General features: G+C 34.8%; 1 protein-coding gene across 5 annotated transcripts in view; it reads right to left on the bottom strand.

The window, feature by feature from the left end:
• The window catches only part of CNKSR2 (connector enhancer of kinase suppressor of Ras 2), a 263361-nt gene that overhangs the window by 3435 nt on the left and 234154 nt on the right, over positions 1–25772 (bottom strand). For 4 of the 5 annotated variants that reach the window (XM_057538225.1, XM_057538222.1, XM_057538223.1 and 1 more), the window contains one exon: positions 649–845. In XM_057538225.1, the coding sequence (XP_057394208.1) occupies positions 649–845 (197 nt within the window). Of the gene's footprint in view, positions 1–648; positions 846–6870; positions 8150–25772 lie in introns of those variants that run through there. The other variant, XM_057538226.1, reaches the window with a different exon arrangement.

Here is a 25772-nt window from a genome sequence, read left to right as displayed (position 1 = left end):
TCTTCAACTTCCTGCCTCTGTTTCCCTTTCCTCACCACCTCCTCCCCAATCTGGGGGTGGCATAAGAAGACTGGAGGCTATGTAAACGCTTATGGAAATGTATAATAAGAAAGTAACATGTGAGTTGGGAACTGATGGTGTATACAGAACAATTATAAAATTTCAACATGGAACATGAATCACTGTGGCTTTACTCCAAATGTGCTGCAGGAGATATTCACAAAATATCTCAAACAATTTAAGCACCCACTATTGCATTCTGCATGCATGCTGTGTTCTTTTAGTAACTATATTAATTCCATGACATGGCATATTTATCTTAGGAAAACAAAAGGCTGAGGAATAACACCAGCCCTGCATTTTTGGAAAAAAAATTAATTACGTCCTGTTTTCTCCTAGAACTAAGTCATATAACATTTAGTCAGTGCTTGAGATGTTAATAAAAAGTTAACATTATTTCCTTTTGGCCAAATACACTTATTACGCTAAAGAAACAGCTCGGCTTCGGCTTCGCATTTGGTATGTTTATCCTCCGCTCTCCCCAGCCCCCGCCATTTTGTATTTTGTCCCCTGGAGTATCTGATAATCCACTTTGAGTTCAGGAATGAATCTCTTAAAAGGAATTTCTCCTTCCATTTCATATCTTACCTTTAAAGTGCTTTTGAGAATTCTTAGCCTGTGTAGTTTTTCATTCATCACAGGATCATTACATCTCTTTATAAATGATAGCTTGTATTCCATCTTGGTTGAAATGCGATGTTCTCCCAGTGGTGACAGACTGGCTTGCTCCAATGCCCTATATAAATCTTGCAAAGAGTCTCCTAACTTTTCTTCCCTACTTTCACCTGCAATGTCCAAAAAAAAAAAAAAAAGAGAGAAATAAATCCACTGTAATAAACAGTTATTTGACACTCCAAAAATCTACTAAAAAAAAAATCTGAAAAACAGGATAATGAATGATTGGGAAAACACTCTCTTACATTAAAAAAAAAAAAAAACAACAACAACAAACCCCACCAAACCCACAGTTGCTAGTTATACTGGGTAAGACTAGCTACAGGCAGCCAATTGTTTTAGAATGATCAATTAATAGTATGCTTTGATTAAGAAAATATTCTCTTAGTAGCAAATCACTGTACGTATCTTGAGTCCATTAAGTTCAAAGAATTAGAGTACAAAAGGTACACAACACAGAAACAATCCTGCACGTAATTTAATATTTTAAAACATTAGTGAATATCCCTTATCATTATACTGATAAGCATAGAAGTGCTAAGTAACAGAGCTCTCCTGGTTTAGCAATACTGAATGAACTGATTTTTACATTTTTCCAGACTTCATAAGATGGAATGGCATTCACTGGAGTATATGTCATTGTAAAAATCTTCTAATAGTGTGCCGTAGAGGATTATTAGGTTTCATGTGACTGCCATAGTAATGCCTGCCACATTGTAAATATAGTAAATGATCATAAGTTATCATCAATAATAATGCTTTAATTAGAATGAGATATGGGAATGTTTATATGCAGATGTAAGCAAAAATCTGGCATGTACTAAAAGAAGCTACTTAACATTTGAAAGACCTGGGAAGAAAACACTCCAATTAAATATTTTTGAGAAAAAAAAAATTAGAGACTGGTTCAGGAAAGGATCTTAGATCTATTTGAACAAATCAAAAAACTCCCATATTATTCTTGAATTGTCTGAATATACTGATGTCATATCTTTCTCAATGATAAACAAAGATGAACTTGGATTTTGCTTGGATTGGGAGATAGGATTAGGGTTATATCACATTTCCTTTAATAGAGAGCTTAAGAGTCCTTTTGAGGAATACTAATTACATTGGCCCAAGAAGTAAATATGGAATGTTGTTCATTCCACCATGGTCCATGTAAACATTTTAGGCTTTCTGTCATAGTTAAAAAAAAAAAGACGCCCTAATTGGTAATAATGTAGTTAACATTTGTAAGTGCCGGGCAGTAGGGTAAATGCTTAACATTCATGATCTCATTTAATCCTCACAGCAGTACTAGAACTAGATCTATTTGATTTTCATTTTATAGCAGGGAAGTACCTTGCTCAAGGTCACATTTAGTAAGTGGTAGAGCTAGAATTCTGACTGGGCAGTCTGACTCCAGAATCCATGATTTTAACAAGAATTCTAGACTGCCAATTTTGTCAGGAATCATTTGAGCTGTGTATTTAACAGTAGGTGTTAATGAATTTGTGACACTTGCTTAAAATGCAGCATTCTAAAAAAAACTTTTTTAAAGAGTATACCTAAAACTGCCCCCAAAGCCCACCAACACAGTACCTTAACTTGAGGGGATCATCTTTAGGATGAAAAAGTAACTTCATTTAAGTTTCATATTCAATTTTTGGCTCTGCTGCTGAGGTTGGCAACTATTGGTAAGTATGATTGTTGAATCCTTCTATTAGAAAGTTCTTTGTTATCAGCACCTGCTATCACTAATTCCTCTATAACAAATTTTAACTTCCTAATCATATATCTAAGTTAGAACTATAATCTAAAAATACAAAAATCCCTTTAAACAGCGTTTTAATTCTCTGTTGGCTCATCCTTCAATGTTTGCAACACCTAGAGGATTTTGAGGGGTGGGGGGACAGAGGACTGTAAAAAGGAGGAACTGCCTTGTGGGCTAAGAAGATTGAAATGAGATAAGGAATTTTAACGGAGAATGGTTTGGAGCCAGAAAGGCACAAAATTATAACGTCATTCAGAGCAACTAAATGGAGTTGTAAAAACAAGGATACTTTTGAACAGCATAATTCCATTTCATAAAATCATAGGCCAGGAAAAAATCCTGAGGAATTATTTAGTAGTTACCATTCTTTCTGCCTCAAGGCAAGACTGCATCTTAAGCCAGATGTAATTTCATAGAGCAGAGGGTGGGAGAGAAATGGTAGGCCTAACAGATGTGAATTATAGTAGTCTAGGTATCAGGTAGCCTAATGTATTATTAGTTTTTCAGTTCTTGAAGGAAGGTAAAGAAAAAAGGGATTCAGATTATAGTTTTAGGATTTAAAGGAGGCAGAAGTATTTTCACATAGTAAACTTTTATTTTAAGATAACCTTCTTCCATATTACCTAACACTGTAGGGAGTATATATTTTGTTGAAAAAACATTCTTACCCAGTTTTCTTTCTCCTCAATTCTTATAGTTTGTGGAATACTGAGCCAGATGCTTGATTTTTAAATAAAATTTCAATGTAGTTTTACTTCTAGAAGTGTAAGTAAAGCTTTAATATAAAAAGTGACAAACATAGCTAAAAACTGGAAGTTTTTTTTTCCTTCTTGCCATTAAGGGGGGAAAAAGCATTCAACCAAAGGACAACATAATTCTACAAAGAACCTGATTTGACAGCTATAAGAAGAATCGAGTATGGATTTATCTCTGGGCAGCACATTTGAACAGGGAATCACAATGAGACGGAACACAGAAACATTTCCAAGTAGAGTAATGGAATAGAGATATTAGAGATAAGTCAGGCCCCCTTCCCCCACCCCTACACATCATACACATATGCAACACAAGACACAGTAGTGGGATGAGGAAGGATGAAGGATTGAGATGCCAGGCTACCACAAAATGCCACCAATTACTTAACATTTTAAGACTTGACAAAGAGTCCTTTTCTTTTCAAAGAAGGGGGAGTGAGCGGCAGAGTCACATTATAAATCTGATTCACTGTGCTCAACAGTCAAAACAACACAGAACTCAACATTCAAGACGAAAACAGACCTTTATTTTCTTTTATAATTTTCAATTGGTTTCCTTCATTTTTTTTTCTCAGATGAATACCAATTAAGTCAATTGGGGCTACCGCTGCAACTGAAAATGTGAAAGCACCTTTATCTTCTCTTTTTGCCCTCTTCTTCTTCGTCTCCTTCTCACTTCTCTTCTGGTTTCTCTCTCTTTTAAACCCTTGCTTTTCTTCTTCTAGAAGAGGCTTGCTTTGGAAGAGGAGGCAAGCACTCGGTCAGGTCTGCTTCCTGATTGACTTTCTTTCAACGTGCCAGTTCAGCCCTTGGAGCACTGGCCCAAACCCAGCTCGTTTGTAATTTGAATGAATGTTTTCTGCAAGTTGGCAAAGTGTTGAAGACCACATGCAAACCACAGGACATATAGAGGAACCTTCTGTGATTCCTAATGAGGAAGTGTATCACAGCTACAATGAAATTTTAATTTGTATCTAACTTATTCAGGAATTCTGGGCCTATGAAGGAGTAAATTCCCTCTCAAATTATATTTACATTTACAACATGTAAATTAGTCCTGCGTCAGATGACACGCTTTTCTATTCCAATTTTATTAAAGCGAAGAGAACATATAAGGTTCTCTTTCCTATATAAAATTTCATTGACAGATTTGAGGATCACAGTGAAGTTATTGATAACTTGTACTCTGAGCCAAGGGAGGGTCATTTCTGGCTGTGTCATAAGTGGCAGGGCTGGAAGAAGATCCTCTTTCTGGTTTCATTTATACTCTAGCTACACCATGAAACACTGTGAGGCTAGAAATATGCTGAGCATCACAACAGTTCGTTGTCTGGTTCTTGCAGGTTGCATATGACCTCCACGCAGTGATAAAGAAAAGCCCAAAGAAAAGATTAGCCAATGCAAAGTAACAGTTGGTTGGAACTTTCTTGCAAATGGCTTATTAGCAGATGATAATGCATTTCTTCAAATACTACGAGGTGTTTGGTTGATGTATTTCCTTACATTCATGCCCAGCGGTTATTAAACTTTTTTGATTGTACACCCTCACCAGTTAAAACACTTCTGTTGATAACTTACATATACGTATTACTCTATATTAACAGATATGCCTATTATAAGATAGACACAGAAAAGAAATTCGAGAAAATGAGATATGAAGCCTGAGGAGAAATCCCAATTTTTTTTCTTCCTGTACCTCACCCCATGTGAACCCTCCTTCAGAGACTTAGACTGTGACTTTCCCTGAGCGTATATGCCTCGCTCTCCTTTGCATTTCCCAATCTTCTACCTGGCATGGTGTCTCACGCACCCAACGTTTAAACTGAGTGATGGTTTTCTCTACTTGAGACACTAAGTACTCCAAAGAGGGCTCCCTACCAGGTGACTGTGTAATTTGTACGCTAGTCTCTTGTGTAATTTCGTTCATGTTTCTTTGGTGAAAATTAAGGAGAGCAGAATACAAATGTGGCGACCTAAAATGTCATTCTGGTGTCCTTGCTGTTTCCCTGCCTCTGCAATGATAGTGTGGAAGGAGAGAAAAAATGAAAACAAAACAAAACAAAACGAGTATACCAACTGGGCTCTTGAAGAACCAAGCCAACAATGAATAATCAGTTCTGGTACATGTTTTGGAAGGGAACTGTGCTCTTTTAAAATTGGACAATGATGTCCTCGTGGAAACAGTTGTTCCTTCCACAACACAGCTGGGTAATGAGCACAGAAGGTTGGGAAAGGCTAAGTCACAAGTGGAGAGAAGGCTGGACATAGTAGCATTAGTCACCAGTCAAGTGTGAGAGGCATTCGGTCTTGTACGGCCACAGAGTGCTCCAAGGCTTCCAGGCGAATGGCATCACGTATGTGGAGCACTATTCTCGCCATGAAAGGCAATTAACATTTGTATTGAGACATGGGACTACTTTCTGTGAATACTAATTTACCAGTGCGCCATAATGAACAACTTATTTATATGTAAGGTGACAATAAGTTTTAATGGGTTTAATGTAGATAGGTTTAATGTTTGTAGGTTTTATGCTAAAGATGATTATGTATTCAGGAGTTTACACTGTAATTTGAATTGTTTTATAATTAAAGATTCGCTCTCTTTAATTCATGTTTTTATATAAGTCAACTAGCTATGCCTTGCATTGTAAAACTGGGGGAGGGCAGTTTGTTATATCAGAAAAAAAGCGTAAGATTTTAAAACCTGGCTTTTACTTGTCACTCTGTAATCAACTACCCTTTTCATAATTAGAAGTAATTGGTTTATTTTCTTTTAGGCAAAATAACAATAATTTCTCTGATGAAAAAAATTGAGGAAAAAACCCTTCTTTTGAAAGGACAGCTTGAGTGAGTCCACCAATATTGCTAAGTATATTTTTACAGAAGAACATGTGAAACCCATCCCTGTACGAATGACCTTGTGCTTCACCAAAATTAAGTACAGCCCATACCAGTGTCTGTCAATTCCTTCTGCACAACAGTAAAGCTTACTTCCATAAAGAGTTAACAAAAGACACAGAGCTGAAGCTTATTCTACACTTCATTCTCTAAGCATGTAATTTCTGCCGAATTATGTTGTTTAATGCCACAAATATATGACAGTGATTGCATTTTCAGGGTATTACGGTACTTTTTATGACAAATAGTTCAGATGGCAAAATCTTGGTGTCCGTGGCATTGATTTATTGTCCCAAAGGGAAGGTTCTTTGAAGGACAATCTCAAACATAAATGACAGATTCTATATTTGCCCACAGAATTTAGAAAACTTAACTAATAGAGACATGGAGGTCAAGGTACCTGGTTCTTAGGCAGGAATTCATAAAGGGGACAGTTTAAAAACAAAGCTAAGAGATGATCATATTTAAAAATTAATGTGGAGTCCCCCTATTCTTTAATGAGAAAAAACTAAAATTCTTCATATCATAAAATTTTACTATGACTTAAACAGGGAGGACGACCCAAGACAATCCCACTAATATTAAATGCCAACAAAATGCTTTTTGATGCATTTCTATATACCAGAACCATCATTTTTATATATACTTTAAAAAACACATTAAAATGGTTAGAGCACAGAGGCAACTGTAAGGCAGATCAATGTGATTTTATTCACAACACAAATTCCATTTGTGAGAAAGAAGCATAGATTACTTCTCTTTAGAAAGATATTTACTATCAAGCATACTTAGCAAATTATTTAGCTATCTAAAAAGATCTGATACCAATTGGCCATATTTTTATTTTTACGTAATTTATATTTTTACAAGTATTCACATTATGCAATACTACACACTGTGGCGACAGGAAGAAAAAAAAACATTTTCAAATACAATGTTAAATTATCTGTTCATTGCACAGTATGAAATATCCATTAATTAGCATTGAAATTATTACAGAGTATCTTATCCAACTAAAGGAAATTTCACATCCACTACAGAAGAAAAATAAGCAATATTGAGCCATAAGTGACCCAGTTACATAGTATTAAATAATATCTGAAGCTAGTTTGAAAGACAACCAGACAAAATACTTTTTCAAAAGTGAAAACCACAGCCTACAGATTTGGAAAATTTTACAGAAAAGAATAGCTCATGCCTGTCCTATGAGGCAACACCATTTGTATACAAGTGCCAAGAAATAAGGAGAAAGTTAGGATTTTAGCTGAGGAATCTAATAAAGCCTGGCATGTGGAATTTTCTTCATTAGTGTCACCGAAAGCAGTCTCTGTGTTGCACCTGAATACACTTTATAATAGAATAAACATAGTAAGTTTCAGAGCAGGTTGTGTATACCTTGCCTTAATAGATTACACTTAATTTAGTACAATACAGCACGTCAAGTTTTAAAAATGCAAAATACACTTAATACACAGAATTTGCTTTCTCTGCTTTGCCTTAAAGAGGCCACCGAAGAGTCCATTAAACAGCCAGGGTTTTCTAGTTATTGGAGCTGATCCCTCTCCTTTCCTGTGTCAGGAGAACACAACTGAGCCCTTCCCCAGTCAATAATACCCTTCCCCTCTGTTCTCCCACAGAAACAGCAGTTTTCTGTCACTGTGCTCCATCTTGATTGGCTTTGATCTTATGCTAGTCCCAGTGGAGAAAGCTCGCATTCTTCTTAAGAGTGGCCTGCCCCTCTTAATATCCCTTTAGGGAGGCCCCCAATCCAAAACACTTGATGATCTAAGCTTTTAAAAGTCTGTTTTCTGTTATAAACAGCAAGGACGAGGCCATTTTAGTTGCTTGCAAGAGGTTGATGTTGAGTCTGCGTCGTGCCGACTCTCTCCGATCTAAATTCTCTAAACATTAGCTTATCAATCTGTGAGTCCAATGGGTTGAGTGCCAACAGAAGTGGATCCGATTTGGCATGGAGAGGTTCTACCAACTCTCGCAGTGTATTAGCCTAATATGATAAAGCAGTGATACAATATGATGAAAGACCTGCGAGTGCCATTATTTCCAAAGCATATTAGTATTTGTATTAGAAACACCATCATGCAATACCCATGAAGAGAAAAGAGAAAAATATGGCTAGAATTGCATATGGTTTTAATACCATAATGTCTTTCTGTTGGCATGCAAGTCTACTTGGCCAAAAATGGGACACTTTTTGTTTTAAGCTTGGTTATCTGGAAACGCCAATCTTATGTATACAAAATAATACACAGTGCAGATACATCTTTTCCTGCCTCTGTACCTGTATATGCATATCTATAATTTTAATCAGAAAAGTTTATGTTAATAGTATTCTCCACACACATGTAAAATGATCAGTCTTTCAAGAAAATTAAACTGTAGTTCTATAGAAGATCTTTCCTCAAATTCATCCAATCAAGAAGTATGAGGAAAAGTTTTCTGGTCTACCTTCTAACTACCCTGATTCACATGCTACCAGGTGCTAACTGGTGAGATAGAAAAGCCCAGCTAGTGTGGCTCCAAGGAAGTGGCCGAATGCTGACCAACACAAAGTGAAGAGAAGTGAAAAGCTTCACAGGGTCAACGTGATGAAAGGGTGACTTGATACCTGCGCACAAGCCACATTCCAGGGAATTAAGAAACTAGAAGAGAATAAAATTTCTGAATGACCTGGGACACTAAGAACAATTGGGCTAAAATAAACTAGTCTCTTTTAGTTCATTTTATTTTGGATTTTGAGGAATGCAAATATTGTCACCAGGCACAAATCAGTGATATTTTTACTTTCTAGCCTAGGGCAGATCTTTATCTGCTACATCCTGTAGTACCTTTTGAGTTACATCAAGAAGAAGGAACAAAATGGGAGAGGGAACAGAGACAGCATGTTGTTCATTACTAGCTCCCTCAGAAAATGGGAAGGGAGTGTGCTGCCCATGGCACAGTATTTAGAAAATAGGATGCAGCTTGGTCCAGAAATCAGCAGAACTAATTTTTGTTTATCATATCATAACCTTCTTTTGCAGAAAAGGGGCTGGGAACTAAGCAATCTTCATAGGTAGGTCAAATGAAACAAAAGATAACAACTCATTTTTTAGAAAATTATAATACTGGAATGCTAGCTCTGGATTCTACTACTTTGTTTCATAAGGTTATGGAACTTCAAACTGCAAAATCGGAGGCAATCTAATGCTGGGCACAAGGTCATTCCTAAATTTAAGCTGTTTCTAGTTTATCTATGCAATTCAAACATTTCTGCCTCAGAAACAATGTCACATGAATGGTTTAATTTCTAGTGCACTTAACCCATACTAAACCTGAACTAGAGCCTTGGTAACTAAGTCACATTTAGTTACATTTAAAGACACTGTATAGGATTGGTAAATTCTACTTCAAGAGACTGGAAACACCTCCTCAGTTGAGGCCTTGCCAAAGTGCAGGATGGTGGGGGGTGGAATGCTATTTCAAAGTGACTACAGCTATTTCCTAGTCTGTATGTACTAACATAAGAGAAGATAACTCTCTTCAGCAAGGTGTCTCTTCAACTAGCAGTGGTCAGGACCACTGGCTGCCAAATCTCAGGGGCAGAGGCTGGCTTGTTAAATACAGATTCCTGGGCCCTACACTTAATCTACTCAATCAGGATTTCTGGGTGTGGAACTCAGGAATCTGCATTTTAAGCAAGCAACCCAGGTGATTCTTGTGCCCACTGCAGTTTGAGACCTCCTGCTTTAGGCCAGTCACATTGTGAGGGCTGGTTGGAGTGATGCCAATTTTTTGTATTACACATATAAGTAGTCTGTAAGTCAGAAGCCTTTGTAGTTGGGCAAGTCACATAGGGCTTTATTTTTAGTCTCGTCACCGGTGTAACATTGTATTATGTAACTCAAATGATTTCAAGGTTTTGCTGAGGAATCTGATGGAAATATCCAGGTCTACTGAGAATACAGCAAAATGAAAGAGGCCGTGGTAAACTGCCTGAATAAATTCTTTCAAGCTATGCTTTTAGGTAGCATTAAATAGTTCCTCTTTATTTTTGAGGCAAACAGAACAAATATACAGATACTTCCAGACTCAAGCCCGTTGAATCAACTCTACGTCTTGGTGTGTGCATTCTGAATCCCAAGTATGAACAGCATGGGCAGGCCAGGAGGGTCAGATATGATGGACTGGTGTATGGCTAATCTACATGAAATCTCTAAAACACAAAAACCCACTTCATAAAGATACTGTTTGATGAAAGCCTATCTTTGACTTCCGTGAATCTTATATTTATGTGTCTTTAAATTTTTGCAAGTTCCTTTCTGGTTCTCAACACTCTCCTTTTCTCTCCCTTTGTGTTTTCACTGGGCATTCTCTCTCTCCCTATTTCTACTCTTCTCCTTTGTAGCTGACAACTTCATTTATCCCTACTCAAATAGTCAAAACATTCAAACCAGCTAAAATTACTTATTATAGTGACAGACTAATTTTATGCCCGTTTTTTTTTAAAGGACCAGTGGAAATTGCATGTTTCTTAAAGACCCTAAAAATTAAATTATATGGCTCTTGATTGTTTTGTTTTCTTTTGGTCAATATCCTGACTATAAAAAATATTTCCTGGGCTTCCCTGGTGGCGCAGTGGTTGAGAATCTGCCTGCTAATGCAGGGAACACAGGTTCGAGCCGTGGTCTGGGAGGATCCCACATGCCGCGGAGCAACTGGGCCCGTGAGCCACAACTACTGAGCCTGCGCGTCTGGGGCCTGTGCTCCGCAACAAGAGAGGCTGCGATAGTGAGAGGCCCGCGCACCGCGATGAAGAGTGGCCCCCGCTTGCCGCAGCTAGAGGAAGCCCTCGCACAGAAACGAAGACCCAACACAGCCAAATAAATAAATAAATAGACAATAATAAAAATATTTCCTACTTCCTGCTATTAAAATATACCTCACTATTTACCAAGCTTTTAATCAAGTACATTTTGAAACAACAGCAACATATCTATGCTACCCCAAGAAAATCAGTAATACTTCTGTTTGGCATTTTACTTAAATATTTATTGAGCTTCCATTCATCACCGAAACCCCCAATTGTGAGGCCACCAGGCCAGACAGAAAGAAAAAGATCCTTTTTCCCTGTTACTAAACCCCTCGAGACCTGAATGGTGCACCCAGATGTAACGCCATGTTGAGTCATGTATAGGATGACTTCTTCCAGTGTTGATCCACTTCTCATGCAAGCTCTTTAAGGACTGAATCTATGTAGGATATGTTGAGAAGAATGTTTCTTTCCCTTTTTGTCTTATGAATTTAAGACTCTTTCCACTCAAATAATAAGCAGAAATAGAAATTCTAGAAACATAAGTTTTAGAAAGGTAATCAGGCTTCTAATAGTGTAACTGCTAGGAAGGGCTGATGATCCTTCAATCAAATCCTGACGATTAGATTATAGGGTAAGGATGGAGGCACAAACATTTGCAAGAGAATGATTAAGTTTGAATACAAAATAGGTAAAAAAAAAGTCTTCCTTAATGAATGAAATAGAAGAAAATATATGAAAATGGAAATAAGAAGTGCTTAAGCCAGAACAGCATTTTCAAAGATTCCTACTTCTGAGTTCTAAGAGAACACTGGATCCATATACTCCACTTCCATTATCAGTGAGCTTGAGGGCAAATTTAAGGGCAAAGCCACTGACAACTGGTCTTAAGCTGCTTGCAGATAACAAGGCAGACATCCAAGCCTGTCAATAGTAACACACGTGGAGCTCCTGGGAGAGTAGAACTGTTTTGTGTGCTTTTGAAAAAAATCTAATTTATCACAATTATCTGGATCTCCCCCTTCTTCTAAATGTATGTGTTCAGATTTAAGTTTTTCTTCTTGTAAAACAGGAGTATCTAACACCAGGAGTTGACCGTCGGTGATAATTACTTTTCTCAGTGAAAGTCTTGGAAAAAGTGGGCTGAAACCTAGGTTCGGAATGTTCGGACCAAGAGAGAGACTTAATTGTGGCTTGAGTGGTAACTGTCCAAATTTTGAGGGCCTATTTTCTTGTAAAGGTGGAGTTCAAATAGACAGAATATCAGATTTTAAAAAATTTGTTTTTTTTTTTTTAGAAGTTTCCTGTAATGTCTGAAACATTTATATTAACATATTTCCATACATATTTCCATACAAATACAAATATAAGATTTTTAGAAATTTCATGTAATGTCTGAAACATTTATATTAACCTATTTCCATACATATTTCCATACAAATACAAATATAAGATTTTTATGTTCTGGTATAATGTTATAAGTAATAATCCTAGTTATTACTTTAAAATGTATATCTCAGAAATAACTAATTTTCTTGTCAACTGCATTATTATGAACTTTCATCAAATCTTTAACCATGGTCATTTTTAAGTCTTTTGTCATTTACAGACAGTTCTGGGTGTACTCTGATGATTTTGCAAATATGTTCCTATAAAAGGGTTTCATCTTCAAGAAATTCATGGAAAAGACTCTGACAAGTACAGGTTTCTGGTAACTGACTGTACTGCTGAACTGAATGAATAAGCATTTTCAGAACTCTAATGAAAAACTGATGAACTCATAAAAGTGCTAACAAAAGATCAAGATGAAAAAAAAAATCAATTACATGGGACTGAGTGAACTGATGAGGATGAGTATAATTTTTGTGTCTTTCTGTCTGAATTAAAAAAAAAATCCCACAAGGACTCAGAGACAAAGAATATACAAATCAATTTTCACTGCAAAGTAAAGGAGCTGTTACAGTGGAGGATTACTGGACTGAATGTCAATATTATGACATAGTATGAGTGTGTTTCATGTTTGGTAATTGCAATCACTGTTGCTTTTGTTGTGGTCATCCATGTACAATGCTTGGTGTCAGTCTATTTATCTCTTGTAAAAATAAAATACAGTGTGTGTGTGTGGAAAAAAAATATTTCAAGGGTAACTCTAACAAAAGAGGAAAAGTCACTGATGGATCCTTTCTATTAAACTGGGATTTATTAAAGTAACGCTCATAAGTGGGACCCAGGAGTTCCATGAATACTGAGTAAAATGGGTGAAATATAGGTATGATCACATTTGCATTGTGGAAAAATAGTGTCCATTCATTCATCAAATTTCCATGGAGTCTGTGTCCATTGGGCTGGAAAGTTCTACAGGAGAAGGGTCATTGTCAATTTTATTCTCCCTCTTACATTATAGTGTTTTTGAATGTCTGAATAAATAAGTTTATTCAGGATATTAAAAAAAAAATTTGTTTGTTTGCTTATTTTTAATACCATGGGGGAAGGAACTAGAAAGTCTTTTATTTTATGAATAATAAAGTATTCTTTTTCAAAATAAAGTGATAAATAGCAAAAAGTAATATAGTTTGTGATTATACTTATAACACTTATGGAGATCTTTAATTAGAAATTCCAGGTAAAATAAAAATATTTGGTGAACCTAGCTACAGGCAAAACAGATAAGGAAATACTGTTTGCAGATTAGAATGTTCCTCTAAATTGCCAAATAACAATTCCATTCTCTGTGTATGATTCACGGGAGACAGAGTATTTCCTTATGAAAGTAGTATCTCATCTTAAACTACTGACCACTATATTATGACCTTAGAGAGCACTTAGGACTTATGAGTATACCACACACTCTGGCTTTCTCTGTCTGCATTAAAACCACTATCTGAAATAAAGGTACACCTAAAATACCCTTTAACTGAAGCTTGTATATTAGCAACAATTGAAAAGGTCTTTTATATTTAATAGTCACAGAAGTACTTAATATGTTAATTCAATTTACCCCGAGTTTATTTTCAATGAAGCATCTATAGATATACCAGAAAAATGTACTATGGAATTCTGCCAGATTATATTGTCATCCCAAATGTCATCTTTCAGATTTTAAAACAGAAAATGGGAGGAATTCATTTTTATAGACATGCATGGTTCAATAAGGATTTAATGGGTGCCTATGGGTATATATACTATATCAAATGTTAGGGATAAATATACGAAGATGACAGTCTGACCTCAAAGAGTTCATGGTATAGTTGTATCTTCCCCATTTCTGTCTTATAATTTTATAGTTTATACAGATTATCAGTAAAATAAAGCTCTACTTTATTAGTATATATATATATATATATATATATATACACACATACATACATATATACAGATTCTATTATACGACTGTAATGTAATTATACCATTACCCTAACAATGTATATTATATGTAATTATACTACGTATAATTACATTAATGATATATATTATATGGATATATTAATTTAAATTGATAAGTATATTTGGAATACACAGAAAATAAATTATATTTGAATTTTAGGGCAAATTTAAAGAAGATCATTAAAATATGAATGTATGTGTGTATATACATATATATATGATATAAAACAGCTGAGTTTTGATGCTTACAATAGACTTTAAAACTGAAGAGGACTGGAGCAGAATAGAGAGCCCAGAAATAAACCCATGCACTTACGGTCAATTATCTATGACAAAGGAGGCAAGAACATACAATGGAGAACAGATAGTCTCTTCAATAAGTGGTGCTGGGAAAACTGGACAGCTACATGTAAAAGAATGAAATTAGAACATTCTCTAACACCATATACAAAAATAAACTCAAAACAATTAAAGACCTAAATGTAAGACTGGAAACCATAAAACTCCTAGAAGAAAACAGGCAGAACACTCTTGGACATAAATCATAGCAAATTTTTTTTTTTTAATCAGTCTCCTAAAGCAAATGAAACAGAAGCAAAAATAAACAAATGGGACCTAATTAAACTTAAAATCATTTGCATAGCAAAGGAAACCACTGACAAAATGAAAAGACAACCTACTGAATGGTAGAAAATATTTGCAAATGATATGACCTGATAAGGGGTTAATATCCAAAATACATAAACAGCTCATATAACTCAACATCAAAAAGACAAGCAACCTGATTAAAATATGGGCAAAAGACCTGAATAGACATTTCTCCAAAGAGGACATGCAGATGGCCAACAGGCACATGAAAAGATGCTCAACACTGCTAAGCATCAGGGAAATACAAATCAATACCACAATAAAATATCACCTCACACACCTGTCAGAATGGCTATCATCAAAAAGAACACAAATAACAAATGTTGGTGAGGATGTGCAGAAAATGGAACCCTCGTACACTTGGTGGGAATGTAAATTGAAACAGCCACTGTGGAAAACAGTATGGAGGTTTCTCAAAAAACTAAAATTAGAACTACTATGTGACCCAGCAGTTCCACTCCTGGGTATATATCCAAATAAAGCCAAAAACACTAATTCGAAAAGATTCATGCACCCGAATGCTCATAGCAGCATTATCTACAATTGCCAAGATATGGAAGCAATCTAAGTGTCCATCAACAGATGAATGGATAAGAAGATGTGGTATATATACATACAATGGAATACTACTCAGCCATAAAAAAGAAGAAAAATTTTCATTTGTAGCAACATGAATGGACTTGGAGGCATTATGCTAAGTCAAATAAGTCAGACAGAGTAAGACATACTGTATAATATCACTTATATGTGGAATCTAAAAAATACAACAAACTAGCGAATATAACAAAAAAGAAACAGACTCACAGATATAGAGAACAAACTAGTGGTTACCAGTGGGGAGAGGGAAGGAGCGAGGGGCAATATAGGGGTAGGGATTAAGAGGTACAAACTACTACGTATAAAATAAATAAGCTATGAGGATATACTGTACAACACAGGGAATATAGCCAATATTTTATAATAACTATAAATGGAGTATAACCTTTAAAAATTGTGAATCACTATACTGTGTACATCTGTAACTTACATAATATTGTACATCAACTATACTTCAATAAAAAATAAATTAAACAAAACAAAACCAACTTCAAAAAAAAAAAAACTTGAAGGGGATCATAATACGCCACCTCAAAATATGCCATTTTGGCCTAAGGATTAGCTGAAGGTAATTAAGAAGCAGTAGACATAGAAAGATCTTTGGCCATCCCCCTATCTGCCTTAAAGCAGGACATAAATTTCCCACTGTGAAGGTGTTCCTCCTCTCCTCTTACATACCAGGAGAACAACCCTTAACATTTGAAGACAGGAAGTTGGCATTAAGATGGGTCTGCACAAACAAATCTTACTAAAATAGCCCTTATCTTTTAGTTTCCCCATATATAAACTTTTCCAAAATTTACCGCTCTAGAAGCCCAAACCCCTTTTCCGGTTATCTTGTCAGTTCTCCATAATTTATCATGCTTTGTTAAAATGGTGTATAAAACTCAGATCTAAGTGCTTCTTTGGGTCTTCATTTCTTTCCTATGAAGGCCTCTGTGCACATAAAAATTAAATTAACACAATAAAATTTATATGCCTTTTCTCCTGTTAATCTGTCATTTGTCAGTTTAGTTCACAGGCTCCAGGTAAAGAACCTAACAGAGTAGAGGAAAAGTTTCTTTCTTTCCCTATAAAACATTAAAATCAAGTCTTAAACCATTCCATCCTAAGTCATCCATATTTTAAAATATTTATATTCAAAATATTTAAATATGAAGTAATGTATTTCATAGATAAAGTTATTTTGAAATAACTTTCAGCAACGTGGATAGATGGCAGCTTATTGGCAGAATGGGTTGCTGTTGCAACCTATTTTATGATTAATTACTTATTTTAAAATAATCTCTTTAAAATCCTCATTTCTAAATGAAATAGCTACAGAGGCAACGTAGCTGGAGACTTTTTTACTCTCAATAATGTAGAGATGAACAATGCATATTTTTAATTTATGAGAATTTTCAACCTCTACCACCACCTTACATGGTTATATTAAAAGGATGAAATTCAACAGATGATATTCAGTCTGGATGATAATCAGTGTGAAGTAACTCAGTGATGAGAAATGCCAATGGGGTGAACATGTAAATCCTATGTGTCACAACACTTCGTCTGTGACTATGTCTGGTCTGTCGAAATGAAAAGGTAAATTTGGACCAACTACATTTCAGTTGTTTTCTTGCCTATTTCTTTCAATAGATTCCTCTCTGGTCCTTCCAACCCTATTAGGGCATTCTCTTTCCTAGCTGATAGGCACTCTAAAAAGCAGTTCCAATGTCATCTGAACCTTGAACCACTTACGCGACTGGGTGGTAAAAATGTCTTCAGAACGCTGATTATACTTCCATGACGCAAACTATTTCATTTGCCTATTGCACTTGACTTGAATTCTCCAAACTGGACATTCTGATGGAATAACAGGTAAGGGTACCTGTACCTGGGGGACTGGAGTTGTAAAGATACATTTAGTATGTTGAGTCCATCAGAACCTACTCAAAGTAAACAAAGGACTTTGCCCTATGTCCTCTTCTAAGTTGCTGATCAGCAAACATGATCTAGGATCGGTAAATTCTGATGCTATACAAATTGTGCATTTACTGCCCAGCTTGCTACTAAGGTAGACTAAAAGTAGACAGTCAATGGCATAACTCCTTAATTCTTGAAAATTTGATCTAAAATAAATACTTACATATATTTTTTTCAAATTAACAGTAACATAGATCTTTGAGAACTTTTGCTCTCTAGAGTTCCACCCTACTCTTATTCACATACTAGATTCATATACTATCCTCTAAGTACTGCCGTCTTGATTTTGGTGAGATTACTTTAAAAAAAAAAATATCATTCAGTATCAGCTCCAGTATCATGATATCCCACCAGACTAAATGAGGGAGAAAAAGAGGTACTGATCTGCAGAAGTGAGTGAAATAATAAATTCTTTTCAACAAGAGTACAACAATGGGTGTATGAGTGCATGTGTGTGGGTTGGGAGTAGAGTAATAAAAGGAGTGATTCTTACGCTAAAAGTTTAAAGACACTACTTCCTCTCACGTTATAACATTGTTTATGATTATAGAAGCTTGAAATGGACTTCTGCTTACTTCTCCTGGCTGAACTTACAATATTACAAAAAATTGCAATATTGATTTTCCCCCTTCTGTAACTTCTAAATGTTAATGCCTTATTACTCACCTCCTTGGCATACCAGCCTGACATTTGGGATCATTTGCTCATTAACAGCTCTGGCAAGAAGGAGCTACTTTGGGGGTTCTGACAACTGAATTTCTTAGCAATAAAGACAACCAAAAATACCTTCCCCAGAAAAGCAAATGACAAGAAAGGTAAAAAGAAAATTCAAAAGGCGTTTGTAATAATCTAAAATTTTATCTCAACAGTTACTTATCAGAATTCATATTTTTCTCTACCTCAAATCTGTTATAAATCTAATCTCTCCACTTAATCAATATTTTCATATTCTCTCTGATTTCTCCATCTATAATTACATCAGAGACTATTCTCATAAATCCCCATTGTTAGAGTCATCTGCATACTGTAATATTTAAATTATTACATTTTTAGGTATTTAAAATGTATTGTGTACATGATAAGAAGAAAAAATTATTTTGGTAAAAACCACTATAAAATCATGTTTATTAGAAATGCAGCATGGATGTAAGCAAATTAGCACAAACATCCATCTTAGCAAAAAACTCAGAGGTTAGAATAATGAATATTCCTACTCAGTCTTAGTTGTCTTGAAATTATTGGTTATTACATTTTGCACCAACAAACTCATTTTACATTTGGGATGGAAAACTATGGGATCTAAGAACATATTTTTTATAAAATGCCCTATTATATATGCGTTTCATTTTTTCCACTCCTGACAAAATTGTATAGCATTGCCCTTTTAAAGAAAGTAAGTTTTACTAAAGAGTTGGATATATGCTGACTCTCAGTGTTCTTATGGAAAAATACAAATGACTTTATAGCTCTTGCAAAAGGTTTCTAGCTATATCTGTGTTTAACATTTAGCATCATATGTTGAATTTCACACTCTGCAGTGTAATTACAGAAAACTAGAATCATACAGGGACTTCATTAGGGTGAGAGCTCGTTTTGCAAAATTCAAATGTTTGAAATGTCAGAAAGTTCTCCATATTGTACAACTTAATTTGTATTCAAATATAGCAATGAATTGCTAACTTCCCGCTAGTGAACAAAACAAAAAATCCAATTATATTAACAAATTTGTTTTCCATTTGTAAATTAATTAATTTACAGCAACTTTATGGTGCCAGTTTATTCATAATATCTTTTAAAAATTATGGACAATTCCATACTTAATTGAAGTCAGGCTTTTTTGTAATTCCTATTTAGTGTATTTATATTAAACAAGGACCATGCTGTCTTCTCTCAGGTGAAAAAACAACCGTCAAACTAGATATGTGAATTTGTAAGGATGTGCAAATCAAGGGGTGAATTTGGAATTCTCAAGTTCCACTTAAGACCTCCTTACCACCTCTGTTGACTGGTGCCGTTTGTGGGGGAGGTGAGGAAACAATGAGAGCAGCTACGGTGTAATTAGTATCTCCTTAACAAATGTGACCATCAAAGAACTCTGCAGAAATTTGGCCCTTTTTTTTATACTAATTTATATATATAAAAGAATACATTATTACTATAATAAAATAAAATTAAAAAAGAGAACACATTACAATAAGTTGTAGTGGTGTATATGATCTTTTACAGATAGTTGAGCTGCTCTATCTGGATGTACTATAACTGGATTTACAGTGATACATTATACCAATCCTTTCTTGTTAAATCCATGTAGAGTTATGATCAAGGTCCTAGAATAAGTTTTCTCATACTGATTTTATTGTGACCAAGTGCAGAACTAATCTAAAAGACTCCAATACTGGATTTAGAAACAAAGTTAGGCAATCCAAAACCAAAATTAAAAGCAGCATTTTAAGACCACCATGAAGTGTAGATTAAATATGTTTACTACTATTTAGGAAAACTGTCACATAATTTGAAAGGAAACATTCCTCCATAGTAACTAAGTGGAGTATACACCATGAATACACACAAAACCAGAACTTGACCAAGGAAAATGTCATGATGACATTTTCTTTCTCCTTATTGTAAATCTTCAGCACAGCACTAGAAAGCCTGTTTTCTCTTTGTAGAAAATCAATAAATACTGCAAAAGCAGAAGCAGGAACTCTTCTTTAACAAAACAATACACTTTAATTATAGAAGGCCTTGGTTTCCAAGGCCTCAGTTTTAGCCATACTAGGAATGGTTGCAGATCTTACTTGTGTGGGAAGATCTGGTCTCCATGGTGATGAAAAAGTCAGCCTGGGAAGTGGAACGAACTGTAGTACATTGCTCCCCGTAGAAACAAGACAAGCTGAAATCAAATGCAGCTTCTGTATCTAGCATTGACAAAGCCTGAAGTTCCAGTGAAATGGTACCTTACCTCAGGAGTTACCATGGCAATCTGCTAAGAAAGGCGGGTTTCAGATACCCACATCATTTACTACTAAGACATCAAATCAAAAGCCAGAACATATGGGTTAAAACTGGTTCTGAATTTGGTTTTCTTAAATAGGATTTAGGAGGTTAATACTGGCATTGTTTTTACAAAATTCATAAAATCTAATAAGTATTTTAAAAAATTCTAGGAAGTAGCCCTGAACAACTATTACTCTTCCTCAATTTAGTGTAAATATTCTGAAGGCAAATCAATTATGATACTAATATTTGTGTTTTGCTTTCCACTTTATAAAGTGCTTTTATATGCAATATCTCCAAAGAAGATGTGGAAAATATGAGAATTTCACTAGAGTTCACTTTGGTAATGAATTTTCATTTCATACTACATACTGCATAGTACAAATGAGAAATTAGAAGTTGGAAACAGGTGAAAGTGTGAATGGTGCATTCTTTAATAATTCCTTTCAGGGCACATGAATCAACTTTTCAGATTTGTAAGAGGTGATAGGAAGCAGTGTTTTATCATGAGAGAAAACATAGTAATCCACAATACGTCAGATTTGGTACCTGTGTGTAGGAACTGGAAAGATCAGTGGCATCTTCCAATCTTACTCCTAAATCTGTCGCTTCTCTACTCCCTACCTCCACCAAAAAATTAAAAAAATTAATAAACAAAAAGATCCTTTAGCTGATACCAAAAAAAAAAAAAAAAGGGCAGAAAGATTTGGATTGTTTCAAAGAAGATGGATAAAGTGGAACTTGGAAGAAAAAACTGAAGTAACTTTGTCTACCATGTGAAATACTTTTCAAATTGGTGTCAAGACTTAATTCTTTGGAATTAGTTCTTTTTTTAATATCCCAGTATTATCTTGACACAAACTAGCTATAAAAGGAATCATGTCAAAGTTTAAAATACTATGAGTTTTGACTCAAGTGGTGGAATTGTTCCACTATTTATACAAATCGAGGTACATGATTTTTGGATACTGATTAGTTAAAATTGGCAAGTACACTAATTACAATTTTTAGTAATAAAGGGTAAAGTGGTGTGCAGGGTTTGATTTACTTGAAAGAGCATATTAATGGTGATGCTGACTTGCTGTAATAAAACTTAAACATTTTAGTTTCTTTTATATATGTCTAATATATATACAGAAAAAGGAAACATTTTGCTAAATTTTAGCCTGAATTAAAATGATAGATCTGAGAGGCAATATGTGGTTGAGAGCATTCACTCTGCTGTCAGAATGTCTTAGTCTGAATCTCAGATCTGCTATTAACTATCAAGGAGTCCTGGATCATGTTATTTAAACTCAGTTTCCTCATCTAGGAGATGAGGGTAATAATAGTATTTACCTCTTAGGGTTGTTGTGAAGATTAAATGGGTTATATTAGGCAAGGTCCTTAGAATAATGCCTTAGAATAGTTAGCACTCATTAAAAAATGTTACCTATTATTTGTGATAGATTAATGTATTCAATAAGCCTACAAGATTTAAACTAAATGCACCATATTATAGATGTGTTAGCTTTACCTTAGGGAAGGCAACTCTATTATAGTATTTTTTTCCATGTCGAAAAATACCTTTTCTCTCTACGTGAGAAAAGAATGAAAGATTCAGATTTATGGGCATGCCTAGCTTTGCAGATTGCATTTCAGGTCCAGACTATGTAGCATACCTTTATAGAAAAGGTAAATCACTAAAATGTCTTTCATTCAACAGACTGGTATAGTCCACAGGAAAGATGAAAAGAGTTTTCCTAAGACAACAGTGAAAGTAAAAGGACAAGTACATATAATCCAATCATTCTGTTCAGAATGTCCTTGATATCATTTAAAATTATTTTATTCAAAGACTGGTCAGTTAATGATGTTGTAAACTTGACTAAAATGAATTGAGATTTACTTAGAATGGAGGCAGCAAGTTAAAACATCTTCAATTTTCACTTCCTTATAATTCAAGTTATGTTCATTAAATATATTTCGCCAAATAATTGAAAGATATAATAAACCATATTAATACAAATGGAACTTATTTCCCATATCAATGGGTGTTTCCCTCTTACCATTAGACAGCTTACTTTACACACTAATGTGGCAAAGTGTTCCAAAATTTATTTTTTTCTTCAAGATACAAACATAAAAGAGGGATATTGAAGAGTTATTTTGAAATAAGTGCCCTCTGTGTTGGATTCTTACTGTCAAATCCAAAAACACATATTTCAGCTTGTCATCATGGGGAACCATGTCACCTCTGAAGTATTACAGCTCTCCCTGATTACAGCTTTCTCTTCTTCTATCTTTTCCACTGTGTCTAATCTTTGATCTAATTAAGAACACAGCCCCCCCTCCTGCATTCACTTCCTTATCCAACCTGAACCACTCTGACTAGAACCCTCAATCTCCTCACCCTCTTGGATAGGAACTACCCATACACTTTCCAGTATTCAACTCCCGCTTTCTTATTCCTACCTGGCCACTGAGCATTGCTAGAAAAAATTGTCTATCCATGCCGACTGGCACCATTCTAAATTTGGGTTTTCTGACTTTTGGTTATTCAGGACCACTTGGCAGACCTCTTATTAGTGCTTGGTTAGCTCAATTTCCAATTCCCCATTGGGGTGCTCCAAGCTTCCATTAGATTCTTCAAGCTCTACTCTCTACCTGTGGATCTTCCTTTGAACAGATAACTATTTGCCTCCACATTTGTAGAGGGGATATAATAGCTTTCATCTGGACTGCTCAAATAGTTTTCTAACTGGTCTCCCCATGACTTGTATTCTCTCACACCAATACATCTTCTGTACTGCCATGACAGTGACCTTTCTGAAACTGACGTCTGATTACAGCACTTTGCTACTGAGATCTCCAAAGGCTCTCCATCATGTTTTTTGGGATACAATCCAAACTTCTGGGCATGGAATACCAGGACTTTTATAATTTAGTTCTTGCATAATTTTTGTCTCATCTCTACTCATCTATACTATATGCTGTATTTCTCTAAATTGTTCGTTGTTTTTCTTCATTTCTGCCCTTGCTGATGCTATATATTTTTTAACCACATAGAATGTAACACTTTTTTCTTTTCCTCCTGGTGAAATCTTTCATCAAGCTTAAAAGTCACATCCTCTCTGACACCTTGTCTAATTTCACAGGGTAGAAATAATGAAGACCTCTTAATTGCTTTCGTGGAACTTAACATGTTCCATCTTTTAAAACACTTAATATACTGTACATTTACATGTGGATGCTTTTCTCTCCCATTAGATGGCAAACTTACTGATTCTTTGATTTTTAAAAATCTTTGTTTTTCCTGCACTTAGCAGAGTGTGTTCTCAGGACATTGTGGTTGTTCTATAAATATTACTTAAATTGAATTGTTACTAAAATAATTTTAATTTAATGTCTAAGTATATGAGGTGCAAACTGAATAAAGTATTCTATTAAACAACTAGATAAAATGCTTTACTTCACTCGATCTTCCATTTTAGTAAGAAGATCTACTTCGTCTTTTTATTTATTTATTTATTTATTTATTTTTTATACAGCAGGTTCTTATTAGTTATCTATTTTATACATATTAGTGTATATATGTCTCTACTTCAAGTCTTTGATGTGAATTATGTGGCAGAGGGGGAAACCTTAGGAATATAGGTCACTGAGGTCAAAGAATGCCATTTATGGCACTGTTATATCAAAGAAGAATGATCTAGACCTTACATGAAGTGATAGCCTAACCACTGCTAAAGGGTGTTTTCTTTGAATGACCTAGATTGTCAAGTTATTCACATGTCATTCATATTCAGAGTAGATGAGATGAGTCAAAATTTTACTAAGATTCAGGATGAGCTAGCTTTTAATTATAAATGTAGCCTATAACTACATTCTCAAAAGGTCTTCTGTTCACAGAGGCTGATTAGAAGGAACTACTGCAAAAAAATCTTATCACCTTGCTAACTTGGGAGAGATGTTGGAAGGTGTTGCAGCCAAATTACTTGATATGGGTTTATTGCTATGTCCAAAACTTAGTCCTTTAAGAAGATTTTGAATGGCTAGGTTTCTATACCACATGAATCAGGCAAAATAGATACCATTATAACACAACCACTAGTTACTGTTTTAACAGTTAAAAATGCCATATTATATATCAATTCATCTCTATATTTCTGTAAAATATTAAAAAATTAACAGATAAAGAGTAGCCAAAATTTACCCAAATATTTCAATGATTTACCTATTTGTTTATTCCTTTTTTAAAACTTTTAGAATATAACATGCTTTTACTTTAATAATCTTTTTGGAAAATCTAATTGAGATTGTTTTAATCCATTTACAATTAAATGAATTCTAAATGAATAAAAAGCATTCTCCAATCACTAAAAATACTTGATTTATTATAGTACCACTGGATCAATTAAATGGCTTTTCTAAAGATTCAGTCATCTTATTAGAGACAACGATAACATAGAAATAAGTATTCTACCTTTCTGAAACCTAATGGCTTGTATCACTCACACTTTCATTTAATTGGGCAATAACCACCTGAATTATGAGCTACTGGGTATAATATACAAGCTTGTCAGATATCTGAAATCTAAGACAAGCTCTGATTTTAGAGACTGAGCAATGAATAGAATAAAAGTTTGGTTAGGCAGACAAATTAATACATCATAATTCTACTTAACTTGGAAACCAATGGAACAAGTCATGATAGAAAACTATGAAAGGATTCCAGATTGCTCTTATTCTTTAGCCATAAGAATTATAACTTCATAGGCACAATTCTCATCATTTAAACTCCATTAAACTCAATTGCAGATACAATAAAATGTTCTTGAGTTTTTAGTCACTGGTCAGATATATGACCTGTTAAAAACATCCAGTTTACTGCTTTTATGATTTACCTTTGGGATGATAACCAAGCCCTGCATAGCAGGCTTTTGATGATTGTCAAGTAAAACAAACTGCATTATGTCCCTTTTCCTTCTTTTTCTTTTTTAAGCTTAAGATATAGTGTGAAATAGAATAGCTCTGCATTTAGTGAAAATAGTTTAACTGGCTGAAAGCCCCTAGTTTGATGTCAATCATCTCAATATACTAAAAAGATAGTTCTGAATGTCAGCAATGCATAGGACTTCTCTATATATTTCAGAAACTGAAGAGTGATTTGAAGTCACCAGTGGAAATATTACCGATGCTTAAACAGTGAGTCATTCATATAGTTTGGCTGTCTCATTATTATTGT

The sequence above is a fragment of the Balaenoptera acutorostrata genome, chromosome X (genome assembly GCF_949987535.1).
Source record: "Balaenoptera acutorostrata chromosome X, mBalAcu1.1, whole genome shotgun sequence".
NCBI lineage: Eukaryota > Metazoa > Chordata > Mammalia > Artiodactyla > Balaenopteridae > Balaenoptera > Balaenoptera acutorostrata.
Note: the sequence above shows the minus strand (reverse complement) of the source record. Positions and strands in the feature narration are given on the sequence as shown.